Source organism: Gracilinanus agilis, chromosome 3, assembly GCF_016433145.1.
Source record: "Gracilinanus agilis isolate LMUSP501 chromosome 3, AgileGrace, whole genome shotgun sequence".
Classification (NCBI taxonomy): Eukaryota; Metazoa; Chordata; class Mammalia; order Didelphimorphia; family Didelphidae; genus Gracilinanus; species Gracilinanus agilis.
Genome location: NC_058132.1, coordinates 594118745 through 594135032, shown reverse-complemented (window position 1 = coordinate 594135032; position 16288 = coordinate 594118745). Strand labels below are relative to the sequence as shown.

Here is a 16288-nt window from a genome sequence, read left to right as displayed (position 1 = left end):
TTGAGGTTATAAAATAGTCATTATATAAATAATTTCCTGGGCACCTATATTTCAGATAATAATTAATTTTTTCATATTTTTTCAGATTTGGCTCCTGGAGGTTCAGATGACTGGGCTTATGACTTGGGCATCAAATATTCTTTTACTATTGAACTTCGAGATAAAGGCCAATATGGATTCTTATTGCCAGAACGTTTTATCAGACCAACAGTGACAGAAATTTTTTCAGCTGTTTCTACAATAGCTTCTCATGTCATCCTTAAAACTTAATATGCTCTATTTCAAATAACTGATTTCATAATAGCTGTACTCAATTATTTTTGCCAGATTTAAAAAATTTTAGTGTATATGAAGGATTTTTCTACCCTTTCATATTTTTATCAAAGGGATATAGTCAGCATAAATGCTCCTTGTTGGAGGCAGGGAGAAGGGGAATAAGATAATGCAGTATCTTAAATTTTATTTTAAAAATAATTTTAAAAGCCATTCCTATGTTCTTGCTGACTGGAAATGATACATCAATTTTTAATGACTCAATGAAGGCATAGGAAAAAGTATCTATATCTACTAATTTTTGGTCCAAACTTTCAAGGAATTTCTTCTGCACTTCAAATAAAAGAAAGCAATGTATTACTTCCTTCTTTGATCTTAGTTTTTGTTGGTGTGTGAATGTGTCTGTGTAGTGGATAGTTGTTTAGATCTGCAATGTCATCTGTGTGAGGGACATTTATTGTGTGAACTTTCCCAACTCAAAGTAATTTAGCCAAGGTCAGACAGCTAGTAGAAGGTCAATGCAATTCTTGAATGTAGTTATTCTCGATTTTAATTCCTTATCTGATAAATCAGGATGCTTTTCTTAGTCTGACTTTTTTTTTTTTTTTTTAAACCCTTACCTTCCATCTTGGAGTCAATACTGTGTATTGGCTCTAAGGCAGAAGAGAGGTAAGGGCTAGGCAATGGGGTTTAAGTGACTTGCCCAGGGTCACACAGCTGGGAAGTGTCTAAGGCCAGATTTGAACCTAGGACCTCCCATCTCCAGGCCTGGCTCTCAATGCACTGAGCTACCCAGCTGCCCCCTTAGTCTGACTTCTTGAGAGCAGAAGGACTCCTCCGAGGAAAAAATTAGATACCATTCACTTGCAAAGGGCAGGAGACATCCGAAAGTTTCAGACCTGAAAAGAAGCTTAAACACTTCATTTTGGAGATGAGGAAACTATTGTTCGAATTGATTGGAGGGATGTGAAGAGAATGTAGCGGAGGGTTTTGCCTGTTTTAGTACTAGAGTTTAGCTCAAGTGTTTGGCACATAGTAGGCACTTAATAAATGTTTATTTATTCAATTGAATTAAGAATAACAACTAGTACAAGTGGCAGTCAGGATTAGAACTCCCTTCAATATTCTTCAGTAAATATCTGTTGAATTAATGAAACGAATTCTAAAAATTAACGTGGCATTTTGTGTATTTAGTATGCGTCCTTTTGGAAACTTGAAGATGGCGTGGGGGGGCGGGGAGGGGGGAAAAATCAGCTTTCTTGCTCCTTAACAGAGTAAAAATGAATGCGAGTTTCTTCATATGCCCAATAGTATCTCCGCAAGACACAAACCCCGCCCCCTCTCTGCTCAATCTTTCCTCAGAGGCAAGGCCTCGAGGAGAGGCGTGCCCGTGACGAAAGGCGCCTGCTCAGTGACGACTAATCCGGTGGCTTCGGGGAGAGGCGTGGCCGTGACGAGTGGAGTCTGCGCACTGACGACTAATCCGGTGGCCGGAAACTGCCTCTGCCTGGTCGAATGATCTCTCAGCTTCCGGCGACTGAGCGAAGGGGAATATTTAGGCGGCCTGGTCGTGTCCTCTCGGCAGTTTCTCTTTATTTACCTTTACTGAAGCCTTTCCCCACCTAGCCCATCTTCCTCCTTCTCCTCTTCCACTTTCTCTTTCTACTCCTCTTCCTCCTGCTCCTTCTGTTCCTCCCGTTCTTCCCCCACCTTCCCCAACTCCGTCCCGCGGCCCATCTCTTCTCCCAGTTTTTTCACCCCTCGCCTGACCCTGGCTAAGCGGCGGGCGGGCTCCGTTTCCCAGCAGCCCCCGGGGGCCCCCGCGAGCCGAGGGTCCGTTCCCGGGAGCCGCGCACGCTGCTCCTCCTCTTCCCGAGGCTCGGGCCGTGGACAGGGAGTCGCCTCCCCCGCTCCTCGGGGCGGTGGCGGGGGTGGAGGCGGCGGTGGCGGCGGCGGTGGCGGTGGCGGCGGCGGCGGCGGCGGCGGGGGCGGCGGGGAGCGCCCTCGGAGGGAGCTCGGGGCGGAGGTAAGCTGTCCGTGTTTAAGTCTGTGCTTGCGAGGGGGCGGGGCCGGTGGGGAGGGAGAGAAGGAAGGATGCACTCCTGCGCGAAAGTGGGACGAGGACCCGGGTACAGATAGATACCTTACGTACTGTTGCCTCCTGCCCGTGACCTTGGCTAAGTCTCCCCTCACCCTTGCCCTTCGATGTCCTCATCTGTAAAATTAGAGATTTTCATTAGATGGCCTCTCGAGTTCCTTTCCAGCTGCCCTAGGGCCTGGAGGTGGGAAGTTGTGAATTCAAACCCAGCTTAAGATCTAACTGTGGCAAATTCATTTCTTCTGTTGGTATCGGTTTCCTCATTCGTAAAATGGGGATAATAATGGTACCTTATAATGATCTAATAATAGTATCTACCTCCCAGGGTTTAGGTAAGGATCAAATGGTATACAAAAATTCGAAAACACTTTGCAGAGTACCTGGCACATAGTGTACAAATGTTAGCTATTGTTACTGTTCTTTGGGCAAGTCACTTAACCTCCTTTGACCAGCTTCCTCAACTGTAAAATGGAGATTATAACTGCACCTTCCTTTCAGGGTTGCTGGGAGGATCAAATTAGATAACAGTTGCAAAGTTCTTAGCATAATGCCTGGCATATATGGTAAGAGCTATGTAAAAGTTAGCTATTCATCTTACTATTTCTAGCAGTATAACTCTGGGCAAGTCACTTAGCCTACTTTGGCCTCAGTTTCCTCATTTGTTAAATGGTGATAATAACAACACTTACCTACCAAGTTTGTTGTCAAGATCAAATGAGAAAATAAGTATAAAGCATTTAGCACAGTGCCTAGTACATATGTAAATGTTAGCTATGATTATTATTATAATCTTATGAATCTGGTGTGAACATGCAACTCCTCTCCCTTACAAGAAATAGCATTTATGAATTGCTAACTATATGCCTGGCAGTGAGATAAGCAATGAGAATACAAAGGTTACTCTCCATGCCTGAGGTCCCCAAGCACTACATGAGGGCCATGTAGTGCTATCTTTTACCTCAGCAGGAAGGCACTAAGAGGCTTCTTATAGAAGGTGAGACTTTGCTGAGACATCAGGGAAGTCAGCAGGCAAAGAGAAAGAATTCTAAAGCATTATAGCAGCTATTGAAAAATCACTTTTCTAATTTTTTATTTTATTTTTTCTGTTGACTAATGAGAGAGGCAGTCTTAGTGGTTGTAGACCTAGACCTAGACCAGCTCGTAGGTGGAACCATCTGGGGTGGGGTAAAATCTTGCCTCTGACATACTAATTGTCTCTGGGCAGGTCACTTAACCTTTCAGTGTCATAGCTCAATAAAAGCATAAGTTGCCAAAAAGGAATAGAGACCTGCATTAATAGAAAGAATTTTCTTTCTAGGAGTTTCCCATACCAGCTAAATCTCAAATTCTACTGAAAACAAGCAAAAAAAAAACCAACCAAAAAACCCCTATAAAATGGCATGGACATTATATTTCCTCATTTCTCACCTGATTTCATGACCTTGGGACTTCTTTGACTTCATGATGCCCAAGGAAAGTAATTATTGGAACAACTTCATTATTCTTTAAGATCTTACCCTCTGTCCCTCCTTTCCCTGCTTTTCAGCTTCCTTTTGTGTTTTGTTTTATCCCATTAGGATGTAAGCTCCTTGAGGACTGGGATTGTCTATTTTATGTATTTGTATCCCCAGTGCTTAGCATAGTGCCTGGTACATAATAGATGCTTAATAAATGTTTATTGATTGATTCCCCATTCTCCCTTCTTACTATAATTTTTGAAATATTATAATTAGTGAAATTTAGAGATTTTTTTTCCTAGGCTACTATATAGATTGTTTTGAATAAGAGAAGAGAGCTTATGAGAGAGATTTTATGTAAAATTGCTGTGCCTTGTCAACAGATTGGATATGGAAGGCGAGAGAGTGAAGAGTCTAGGATGGCATCAAGATTTCAAACCTGGGGAACTGGGAGGATTGTAGTGCCTTTGACTGTAATAGGGAAGTATGTAGGGGAAGTGGTTTTGGACAAGGACAATGAAGTCCAGTTTGGGAAATGATGAATTTAATATGTATATATTTCATTGGCTTAACTATGGTTTCTTTTAGTCTGAAAGATAATGATTCTTAACTGTATGTTTTTCCATTTTCCTGTATGAGTCAGAATTTTTTAAAGTTTTTTTTAGAAGTTGCATTATTAAATTGTCATAGTTGAAGATATATAGTTTTAAATCCATGCGGAGAAAATAGGTGGGCTTAATGTCCAGCTAACAAAGGGTGAATAACAAATCAGAAATGGAAGAAGGAAGAAATGAATAGGTAGATTGTCTTGGGTATATGAAAATGGTTGGTAGGAAAATATTTGTTCAACTTTTTGTTTCTAAGATGCTTCCTATGTTTTATAAGCAAAATCATAAATGTTAGATTGTAATAGTAAAATTTGATGACATTTGATTTTTGTGGTTGTAAAATACCTTAGAAATAGCCACCTGGAGAATTACTGATCAATAGATGATCAATAGATAGCCACAGAAATTCCCTTACCTTTCCTGCCCTTGGAGATTTCCCTCTCCTTTCTTATCATCACTTCAAGAGGCCTGGAATCTCTGACTTGTGTCCTGCTTATCATCTGGTAGCAATGAGTCACTAAACATTTATCAAGTACCTAATATGTGCCAGGTTCTATGGTAAAGGCTGGGGATACTAAAAGACAGAGAGAGACACCCACACCCCCACCCCCACCTACCTCCTGTCCTCAAGGAACTTCTAATTTAATGAGAGTCAACATGCAAATATATGCAAAGCAAGCTATATATAGGATAAATAGGAAATCATTTAAGAGAGGGATAATACTAGAATTAAGAGTTGCAAAAGGCTTGAGAAAGGCAAATCCTATATTTGGTATCTGGCATTTCCTTCTCCCTTACTGGCCATTATCCCAACACCTTGTTTCATCTCTGCCCAGGAGAGTTTTATTGAGTTCAGTTGTTTTTTCCTAGTAGAAACTCACTTTGATCTTTTGTGTATCTTTTGTTGTTGTTATTTGCTTGTTTCAATTGTGTCTGACTCTGTGATCCCATTTGATATTTACTTGGCAAAGATATGGGAGTGGTGTGCCATTTCTTTCTGCAGCTCATTTTCCAGATGAGGAAACTGAAACAAACAGACTTAAATACCTTGCTAGGGTCACACCAGATCTAATGTCTGAAGCCAGATTTGAACTCAGGAAGATGTTATTGACTCTAAATCCAGTGCTTTATCTCCTGTGCCAACTAGTTGCCCTAAATAGCTATATGAATATTTTTGTCTAACGACCCATTATTATCAATCACCTTGGATGTCTTTTCATTTCTAGTATAATGGGGAAAAAAGGGAAAGTTTATCTAGGTATCTTTTCTAGCAGTAAACTCTACCAGGGGAAGGAAAACTGAGAAACTGATTTCTATTTAGTTAAGATCTCCAGGGAAGGAAAGAAATTTTTGGGAAGCATTTTCTGGGTTTTTCAGAGGAATATAAAATGGTCGTAAATCATGGAGCACTATAGTTTTGAAAGAATTGTTAAGGGGTTATTTAAAGGACATTAATAGAGAGATTTATTCTGAGCTCAGGAAAGTTCTGTATAAGATATTGTATAAATAAGAATTATGTAGAACTGAGGTAAAATATGTCATCAAGGGAATGTATGATAAAAAATGACAAGAATGAAAGATAACCAGTGATTCCATTGAGCATGCTCTCAGAACATTGAGAATTTAAGGGAAGGGGAATGTTATGTGGACAAACATGATAGCAGGCATGGATACCCCATAAAGATAAGACCTAGGATTCATTGTAGTACAAGTTGTGAGTTGGGTGATCACAGATCCGTTAAAGAAATAACCAAATTTAATGTGATCATGATAAATGTAATGGAAGAAAATGATTTTTAAAAACTTATGAGTAAATGAAATTTCAGATACCATATTAACTTGACTAGCAATTTTTTGTTTTTATGGTGCATATCTTTAAAACAAAAGCAAAATAATCTATTCTTTTTATCTCTGGCCGAGTTTATCTTTTATCTCAACTGTAATGCTTCTCCTTTTATACTTGTTCTATTTGTAAATTTAGTTTTAATTATTCAAAACCAAAGTATTTTACAGTTTTTGTCTTTTTTTTTTGGTTAAAGTAGTACAAGATGTCAAAAATTAGAAGAAAGGTCACAGTGGAAAATACCAAGACCATATCTGATAGCACATCCCGAAGACCGAGTGTATTTGAAAGGCTTGGACCCAGCACTGGAAATACAGCTGAGGTGAGTTATTAGCACTATAAACATGAGAATTCTTTTGGAATTCTTGATACCGAATATTAGCTTGACTTAGCTTAGAACTGTTAGCTTTTAATATAGAAATGTTGATAAAGTTATTTTTTGGTAGAATTTTTCAGTTATCTTTTCAAAAGAGTTAAAAAAATGAATAATTTTAATAAATTTCCCCTCTTCATTTGCATTTTAAGAATAACTTTTTTGATTAGTTGAAAAGATTGGATTTATTTTGCTTTTGCTTCTCAGAAATCTTATTTCTAAATTATTACTAAAATTCATGGAATTCATACAGTAATATGTATTTCTTTTAGACACAATGCCGTAACTGGCTGAAGACTGGCAACTGTCCCTATGGGAACACTTGTAGATTTGTACATGGCCCTTCACCTCGAGGCAAAGGTTATAGCAGCAGTTATAGAAGGTAAATTTAGATTTTTAAAAATTGTTCATGAATTCTTGGAAGATTTCAATATGTCATATGTAAAAATAAATCCGGCCAGATTTTTGTGGGGTCATGGGGAAGAGATAGCAGTAAACTTTTATAAAGTTGTTAAAAAAGAAACATTGGTATGTACACATTGGATCTTTTCTCAAGCTTAAATTTTTATTGGAAATGTTTTTAATAAACTTTCCTTGCTTAGTATTATTTCATTGGGTTTGAAATAGGGTTTATAAGTATCTAAAATAACTGACAGAAAATGGCTTATTTTTGTAATTCTTCTGTGGGCTTCTTTTACTTTTTTTTTTTAAACCCTTGTACTTCGGTGTATTTTCTCATAGGTGGAAGAGTGGTAAGGGTGGGCAGTGGGGGTCAAGTGACTTGCCCAGGGTCACACAGCTGGAAGTAGCTGAGGCCGGGTTTGAACCTAGGACCTCCTGTCTCTAGGCCTGACTCTCACTCCACTGAGCTACCCAGCTGCCCCCCTTCTTTTACTTTTATTTATTAGTAATATATTTAATATCACCTTAAAGCAGTGTTAGTAGGAATTTTCAGAATCTCAAGAATTTGATTTTTGTGTAACCATTATTTTATTTTTATGAGAAAAGAGCTAATTGTAATTTTTTTTAAACAAAAATTTCAGTAGTAGTGCCATTGACCAACAAGATGTGATGAAAAGGATTTAAATGAATGTCACAAAGTAAAGTTTTAGAATAGCTATATTAGTAGTAAAAAATATTCATGAGTCCATTTCTCTTAAGTTTCTTTTTTTAAGTCATATGCTTTGCTTTTTCAGAGCTTGCAGGGACTGTGCTAAGCACCTTACAAATATTATCTTACTTGATCTTGACAACAGCTTTATAGATGAGGAAACTGAGGTAAATAGAAGTCAAGTGACTTACCCAGTGTCATACAACTAGTGTGTAAGATCAGATTTGAATTCAAATTTGTTTGACTCTAGGTCTGTTACTCTATCCATTGTACTACTACCTACCTGCTCCAAACATCTACAAATATTACTAAGATGTTAATTAACTTTAAAGTCAATTTGTAACACTTATTTAACCCTTAATTATTCAGAATACCCCAAATATAGTAACAAGAAAATGTCATTTAGCTATTCACTATTTTTTTCCTTCTCTTGGTGAAGTCTATAAATTTAGTTTAACAAAATAAAGCTTGGAACACAGTTTTAGTTCATAATGATAGGCATTTTTAAGGAAGTTAGATATTTTCTCAAATGCAATTCAACCTGTTGTCCTTAATTTGTGAAATTTTGGGCACCATAACATTAAAGGTAATAACTCTTACAATAAAGCTTATTATTTTTAATATTCTCTTAGTTTTATTGATTTTTTTTTGGATCTACTGTTCCTAATATGCTATTGCCTTCACGTATCTACTTGATTCCCAACTTAATTCATTGTCTGACCAAAGTGTTTAATTATATACATTTTAAATGGTATCGAGTATTAATTATTTTGTTTAAACCTTCATCTTCTATCTTAGAATTGATACAATTATTGGTTCCAAGGTAGAAGAGCAGTAACTGCTTGATAGTTGGGATCAAGTAACTTCCCCAGGGTCATACAATTAGAAAGTAACTCTTGAGGCCAGATTTTAAATCAGGCCTTTTCGATTCCAGTCCTTGCTCTCTATCCAGTGAGCCACTGGTGCCCCTCCCTATTGCTTATTTTTTTGACTGTGCTGTAAAGTTAACCACATGGATTAATTTTTCCAAACTTGATTAGTCACTAAAATTTTGAAAGTATCCATATTTAGGAGTGAATTTCTAGTTGGTTCTCTGAGTCATATCACATAAAATTTTCTTTCTTTTTCTAAATAATACAGATCACCAGAAAGACCCACTGGTGATCTCAGGGAAAGGATGAAGAATAAGCGGCAAGATGTGGAAACAGAGCCTCAGAAAAGAAATACCGAGGAGTCATCTTCACCAGTTAGGGTAGGAACAAGTTTTCTTAGATATCAGATAACTTGAAAAGATCTTTATCTTTCATTTTTGTTAGAAACTTAAAAGTATGATTTTGATTTATTATTGTTTAAATTTTTAATAGTATTCCTTAAGGTAGCTGATAGAAGATAATTATATAGCAAAAATATCTTTTTGAATCTGAATCCATCCAAATTGCTTTAAATTCTTTTATTTTAATTAAGATATTATAGAGCTGGAAAGAGGTTGATTATCTGGATCTTAATCTGGGCTTTAGACAGGATGTCTAAATCCTGGTGAAATCACTGTGGGTCTGTCTGGTCCTTGGTGTGTAGGTTCAGAAACTTGATTTTTTTAGTTTACTTAGAGGTAATTAGACTTCTGGGGCATCAAATCATGACAACAAAATGAGAATTATGTAGTAGAATCCAGCTTACTAATTTATAATAGAAGACATTCGAAGACATAATGAAAGTTGATTACTAGCCACAAGTACATTCTTTCTTGGTGAATTGTTCTTTTCTGGAGTTTAAAAGTGTACATTTATGGCAAAGAGAAATGGTATGGTATGGTAAGAGAATATGGTAAAGAGAAAATTCTTTATTTTCTTAAAGGATTTAAATTTTGTCTTGGTAAGCTATTCATTATAATCAGAGCTTCTGCTTCTTTGGAACATATAGAGTAAGCATTAACAGATTATTATTCTGACTCTCCTTTTCTGAACTCTCTGAGGACAATTTGACCCATAACATGTTAAAATTAACCAAAGGGATATACAGATCATATCAAGGTGTAACAATTTTTTCATACCTAAATTTGAAAAGTCTACTTTATTTTGAGCTTTCATTTTCATTGTTCTGATTGTACTTTTAATCTAATTCATCAAGCACTTATTAAGTGCCTACTGTATATCAGGTTAGCTAGATGACACCATGGATAGAATGCTGTGTGTAAATGGAATGCGACCATAACTTAAATATCTAATTTCCCCTCTTATAGCTGGGCCTAGAATTAGACTCATTTTCCTAAGTTCAGATCTGGCCTCAGACACTTAATAGCTGGGTGACCCTGGGCAAATCACTTAACCTTGTGTACCTCGGTTCCTCATGTATAAAGTAAACTGGAGAAGGAAATGACAGACCACTCTAGTATCTTTGCCAAGAAAATCCCAAATCAGGTCATATAGGTATGATCTAAATAATTTCCCTTATGAATTTGAAGTGGATATGATGAATAGATTTTAAAGATTATATCTGATAGAGTACCTGATGAAGTATGGTTAGAGGTCTGCAACATTGTATAGGAGGCAGCAACAAAAATAATCTAAAGTTAAAGAGCAAGAAAGCAAAATGGCTCTCTGATGAAGCTTTATAACTAGCTGAGGAAGGAAAAAGAAAAGGTTATACCTAACTGAATGTAGAATTCCAGACAATAATAGGAGGGATAAGAAGGTTTTCTTATACAAGTAATGCAGAGAAATAGAAGGAAACAATAGAATGGGAGAGATGAGATCTCTTCAAGAAAACTAGCAGTAATAAGGGAGTTTTCATGTGAAAATGGGTTTGATAAAAGACAAAAATGGTAGATACTTAACAGAAGTAGAGGAGATTAAGAAGTGGCAAGAACTTATATAGAAAAGATTTTAACATCACTGATAACCACAATATTGTGTTTACTGATACAGAGTCAGAATCCTGGAGAATGAGTCAAGTGAGCCTTAGGAAATATTGCTAATAATAAGGCTAGTGGAGCTGACCAAATTCCAGCTGAGCTATTTAAAATGCTAAAAGAAGAGGCTGTTAAAAGTGCTGCATTTGATATGCTAACAAATTTGGAAAACTCAGCAATGGCCACTGGATTGGAAAAGACCAGTTTATCCCCCAATCCTGAAGAAGGGAAATGCTAAAGAAAGTTCAAATTACTCAACAATTGCACTTATTTTACACATCAGTGAAGTTATATTTAATATTCTGCAAGCTGGGCTTTAATAATATGACAACCGAGAATTACCAGAAGAGCAGGCTGGTTTTCAGAGAGGTAGAAAACTAAAAGACCAAATTGCCAGCGTTCACCAGATGATGAAGAAAGTAAGAGAGTTTTAGAAAAACATTTACTTCTGCTTCACTGACTACACTAAAATCTTTGACTGTGTGGGTCACAACAAAATTTGGCAAGGCCTCAAAGAGATGAGAATTACCAGATCATCTTCTCAGGAACTATATGTGGGTCAAAAAGCAACATATAGAACCAAACATAGAATAACAGATTGGTTTGCAATTGGAAAAGGAGTATGTTAAGGCTTTTTTATTGTCACCTCATTTATTTAACTTATATGCAGAGTATGTCATGCAAAATTTTAGCCTGGGCTAATCAAAAGCTGGAATTAAGGCTGCCTGGAGAAATATAAACAATCTCAGATATGCAGACAATACCACTCTGATGGCAGAAAGTGAAGAAGAATTAAGGAGCCTCTTGAGAATAAAAGAAGAGAGTGTAAAAAGCTGGCTTGAAATTTTAACATTAAAACAAAACAAAACAAAACAAACCTAAGATCTTGGCAACTGGGCCTCTCACTTCCTGGCAAATAGAGGGAGAAGAAATGGAAGCAGGGTTAGATTTTATATTTTTGGACTCAAAGTTGATTGCATTTGGTGACTGCAGCCATGGAATTAAAAGATGCTATGGCAAATCTGCACATCATACTCAGAAGCAGAGATAGTGGCTTTCTGGCAAAGGTCTGTATAGTCATAACTATGGTTTTTCCAGTAGCAGTGTATGGCTGTGAGAGTTAGATTATAAGGAAATCTGAGTGCTGCAGAATTAACCCATTGAATTATGATGTTGGAGAAGATTTTTGTGAGTCCTGTTACGATTAAAAATGATAAAGACGTATAATATAAGAGAAATTAATATTTTAATAGCCATGCTGATAGAGAAAAATGGTTAGACCACACGCCTGGTAAAAACTCTTCAAAGTTACCACCAGTGCCCGTCATTGCTACGTATCCAAAAAAAAAAAAAAAAAGGGCCGTCTCCAGCCTGACCTCCAAATTTAAGCTGCCCTATACGTGGGATGTCTGACGTCTCCATGTCCGAAACTGGAAACTCATTGGATCATGGGGAATGTAGTCTCAAAGTCCCCCACATGTCCACAGGAAGTTGTCAGACACTACAAATCTTGAGTCTCCATCCCTCCAAATAGAACCCCAGTACATTTAAATAATACAGTCCCTTGGACAGCAAGGAGATCAATTTAGTCAAGACTTAAAGAAATTAATACTATTGACTGGAAGGTCAAGTTTTGAAGCTGAGGTCACAAATGAGAAGGCAAGAAGGAAATGACTGATGTTGGGAAAGGTTGAAGGCAAATGAAAAAGGGGACAACAGAGGATGAGATGGCTAGTGTCATGGAAACAATGAACATGAACTTGGACAGACTTAGGGAGATATTGGAAGATAGAGAAGGTCCTGAAGTGCTCTGGTCTAATGGGTCTTGAAAAGTTGGACACAACAACAGCTAAGCTAGACACTGGGTATTCAGAATTAAAAAAACCAAGATGGTCTCTGCCCCTTAGGAGCTTAACTCTATTGTAAAGTGTCTAGTAGAGGAGTGGGTCCTTGAAATGTTTAGAGATGAAGTCTGTGCTACATATAGTCCTGTTTTTACAGTAGATGAAGCCCTATAGTATTTTAACACAATATAGAACTTAAAGCAAATTAGATTTTTAGGTGCTAAGAGGAATTAAGAACCTCTGATAAAAGTTTTCTATTTTCTTGGCCAAACTTAAATATCAAGGGTAAATCCTCAGATCTGCCTACCTTTTTTCTTGGTCTTAAAGTTAGAAAATTGGAAAACCTGAGTCCAAATAATTATAAAAGGGAAATAATTTTATTTATCCTGGCATAAATTGACATCTGTTTGATATATATCAATTCCAAAAAAATGGATAAGAAAAAACAACTTAAAATTCTTAGGATTTTTGTAAAGACATTTGCTTGTAAACATATTTATAATTATGAAAATTTAGTTTTGTTAACATAATCTTAAAACTATTATGTATTATTTATTGTGAAGATAAATTTAGCATTTTTGTAGACTTACCCTTGGAGACTATGAATATCAATCAAAATTTAACTAAAAAAAAATCACAAAATAATTTTTGCATCTTGTTGAAAGCTACTTTTTTTGCACAAATTACCTGTCTTTAAGGTAATTATAGTAGGGTTTCAGTAGATTTCAGTTCCAGATAAGGAAAAACTTACTGAGAATTAGAACTGTCTTAACAGCGAAATGGAATAACAGAGACAGGATGACTTAGTGGGTAGATCTGACTTGAGCCAGGAAAATCTGAGTCCCAGTCTTGTCTTTTACTGGTAGATAAGTTGACCATGAGTAAATCACTTCACCTTGCAGTATCTCAAGCATCTCCAAATACAGTTATTTTAGAAAATGCACAGTATACCACATTGCTTTTGTACATGTATGTTTACATTTTAATGCTTATGTACCTTTAACATTTCTCTTTCTGTGAATTGTATGTCTCTTAGATCACACAGTAAAATATTGGGGAAAACTTCTGAGAATACTTTATATAATTTATTATTGAGTAATTTCATTTACTACTCCAGTAAAATACAGTATTTTGATTTGTCTAAGTATTCTAAAACCTTGATAGAACCGATGATCCCATTTATATTGACCTCTGTTAGTATTGTATTGGAATCTATAGGAATTGGATTGTCTTTACCTTGGAAAAATGAAAATAGGTGTGCTTATGCACATAAATACACACAGAACTATTTTGAGTAATGGTTCCCATATCAACCATAATATCCTCTTTTATATATAGTAGTTTCATTTTTTGTGTATTTTAAAATTTACTTAAAATTTTTTTTTAATAACAAATTTCTACATAAGTTTTCCAAAGTTAAATGATCCATATTGTCTTCCTTCTTCCCTCTCCCCTCCCAAGGCTGATAAGCAATTCAATCTGGGTTATACATTTTTATGAAAAATGTTTTCATGTTATTCATTTTTGCAAATGAATATAAAAATCCTAGAACATATATCCAAATAAACAAGTGATAAGTTATCTTTTCATCTGCATTTCTACCTCAACAGTTCTTTCCCTGAAAGTGGATAGCATTCTTTTTCATAAGTCCCTTAGAATTCTCTAGGATCAATTGTTTTGCTGTTAGTAGCAGTCTATAACATTTGGTCATTCTGCAGTATTGCAGTTAGCATGTATAATGTTTTCCTGGTTCTGCTTATTTCACTCTGCATCAGTTCATGTAGGTCTTTCCAGCTCTTTCTGAAATTATCCTGTTTATCATTCCTTATAGCACAATAGTATTCCATCACCATCATATACCACAATTTGTTAAATCTTTCCTCAATTGAGAGACATCCCTTTAGTTTCCAATTCTTTTCCACCACAAAAAGAACAGCTATAAATATTTTTGTATAAGCAGATCCTTTCTGATTAAACAATTTTTTTTTCTGGGATACAGACCTAGTAGTGGAATTATGCATCCTTTTATTATAGCTTTTTGGGCATATTCCAAATTGCCCTCCAGAATGGTTGGATCAGTTTGCCACTCCACCAGCAATGCATTAGTGTCACAATTTTGCCACATCCCCTCCAACATTTATCATTTTCCTTTACTGTCATATTGGCCAATTTGATAGGCATGTGAGGTGGTATCTCAGAGTTGTTTTAATTTGCGTTTCTCTAATCAAGGGAGATTTAGAACATTTTTTCATTGAAGTTGATTTCTTCATCTGAAAACTGCCTATTCATATCTTTTGACCATGGATCAATTGAAGAATGACTTGGTTCCTATAAATTTGACTTAGTTCTTTCTATATTTGAGAAATTAGACCTTTATCAGAGAAATTTGTTATAAAATTTTTTCCCATTTTCCTTCTAATCTTGGTTGCATTGGTTTTGTTTGTACATAAGCATTTTAATTAAATATAATCAAAATTATTCATTTTACATCTTTTAATGTTTTCTATCTCTTATTTAGTGATAAATTTTTCTCCTCCATAAATATGAAAGTTCCCCTAATTTACTTATATCACTCTTTACGTTTAAATCATAGACCATTTTGACCATATCTTGGTATAGGGTGTGAGATATTGATCTAAACCTAATTTTTGCCATACTGTTTTCCAATTTTCCCAGCAATTTTTGTCAAATAGTGAGTTCTTTTCCCCAAAACTGGCATCTTTGGTTTTATCAAACATTAGATTGCTGAAGTCATCTGCCCCATATCTATTCCGTTGATCCACCCATCTATTTCTTAGCCATTACCAGATTGTTTTGATGACTACTGCTTTATACTACTCTTTATGATCTGATAATGCTAGGCCACCATCATTCACATTTTTTTTACATTAGTTTCCCTGATATCCTTGATCTTTTGTTCTTCCAGATGAATTTTATTATTTTTTCTAGTTCTATAAAATAGTTTTTTTGGAGTTTGATTGGTATGGCACTGAATAAGTAAAATTTTATTATATTAGCTCAGTCTACCCATGAGCAATTAACGTTTTTCTAATTGTTTAGATCTAATTTTATTTATGTGAAAAGTATTTTGTAATTGTGTTCACACAATTCCTGCATTTGTCTTGGCAAATAAATTCCCAAGTATTTTATCTAGATTGATTTTTAAATGGAATTTTGCTTTCTAAGTCTTGCTGCTGAGTTTTGTTGCAATATATAGAAATACTGATAGTTATTTGGGTGTCCTGCAACTTTGCTTAAGTTATTAATTATTTCAACTAGTTTTTTAGTTGATTTTCTAGGATTCTCTAAGTATACCGTTATATCATCTACAAAGAGTGATAGTTTAGTTTCCTTATTTTGCCTACTTTAATTCCTTTAATTTCTTTTTCTTTAATTGTACTTGAAAAACTAGCATTTCTAGTACAATATTAAATAATAGTGGTGATAATGGGCATCCTTGCTTTATTCCTTATCTTTTTGGGAAGACCTCTAACTTTATCCCCGTTGCAGATGATACTTGCTGATGGCTTTAAATAAATACTACATATTATTTTAAGGAAAGGCTCTTTTATTGCTTTCTAGCTTTTTCAGTAGGAATAGGTGTTGTGTTTTGTCAAAGGATTTTTCTGCATCTATTGAGATAAACATGTGATTTCTGTTAGTTTGGTTATTGATATGGTCAATTATGCTGATAGTTTTCCTAATATTAAACCAGCCTTGGATTCCTGGTATAAATCCCATCTGGTCATAGTAAATAATCCTTGTGATATATT

General features: G+C 35.6%; 2 protein-coding genes across 8 annotated transcripts in view; both read left to right on the top strand.

Moving 5' to 3' along the window:
- CPB2 (carboxypeptidase B2) overlaps positions 1 to 637 on the top strand; it is a 53564-nt gene extending 52927 nt beyond the window's left edge. For both annotated transcript variants that reach the window (XM_044667449.1, XM_044667448.1), the window contains one exon: positions 86 to 637. In XM_044667449.1, the coding sequence (XP_044523384.1) occupies positions 86 to 270 (185 nt within the window). In that variant the 3' untranslated portion in view covers positions 271 to 637. The remainder of the gene's footprint in view (positions 1 to 85) is intronic.
- Positions 638 to 6469: 5832 nt separating this feature from the next.
- The window catches only part of ZC3H13 (zinc finger CCCH-type containing 13), a 79435-nt gene continuing 69616 nt past the window's right edge, over positions 6470 to 16288 (top strand). For 5 of the 6 annotated variants that reach the window (XM_044670626.1, XM_044670629.1, XM_044670625.1 and 2 more), the window contains exons 1-3: positions 6476 to 6601; positions 6925 to 7034; positions 8904 to 9015. In XM_044670626.1, coding sequence (XP_044526561.1) covers positions 6485 to 6601; positions 6925 to 7034; positions 8904 to 9015 — 339 coding nt within the window. In that variant the 5' untranslated portion in view covers positions 6476 to 6484. Of the gene's footprint in view, positions 6602 to 6924; positions 7035 to 8903; positions 9016 to 16288 lie in introns of all 6 variants that reach the window. The other variant, XM_044670622.1, reaches the window with a different exon arrangement.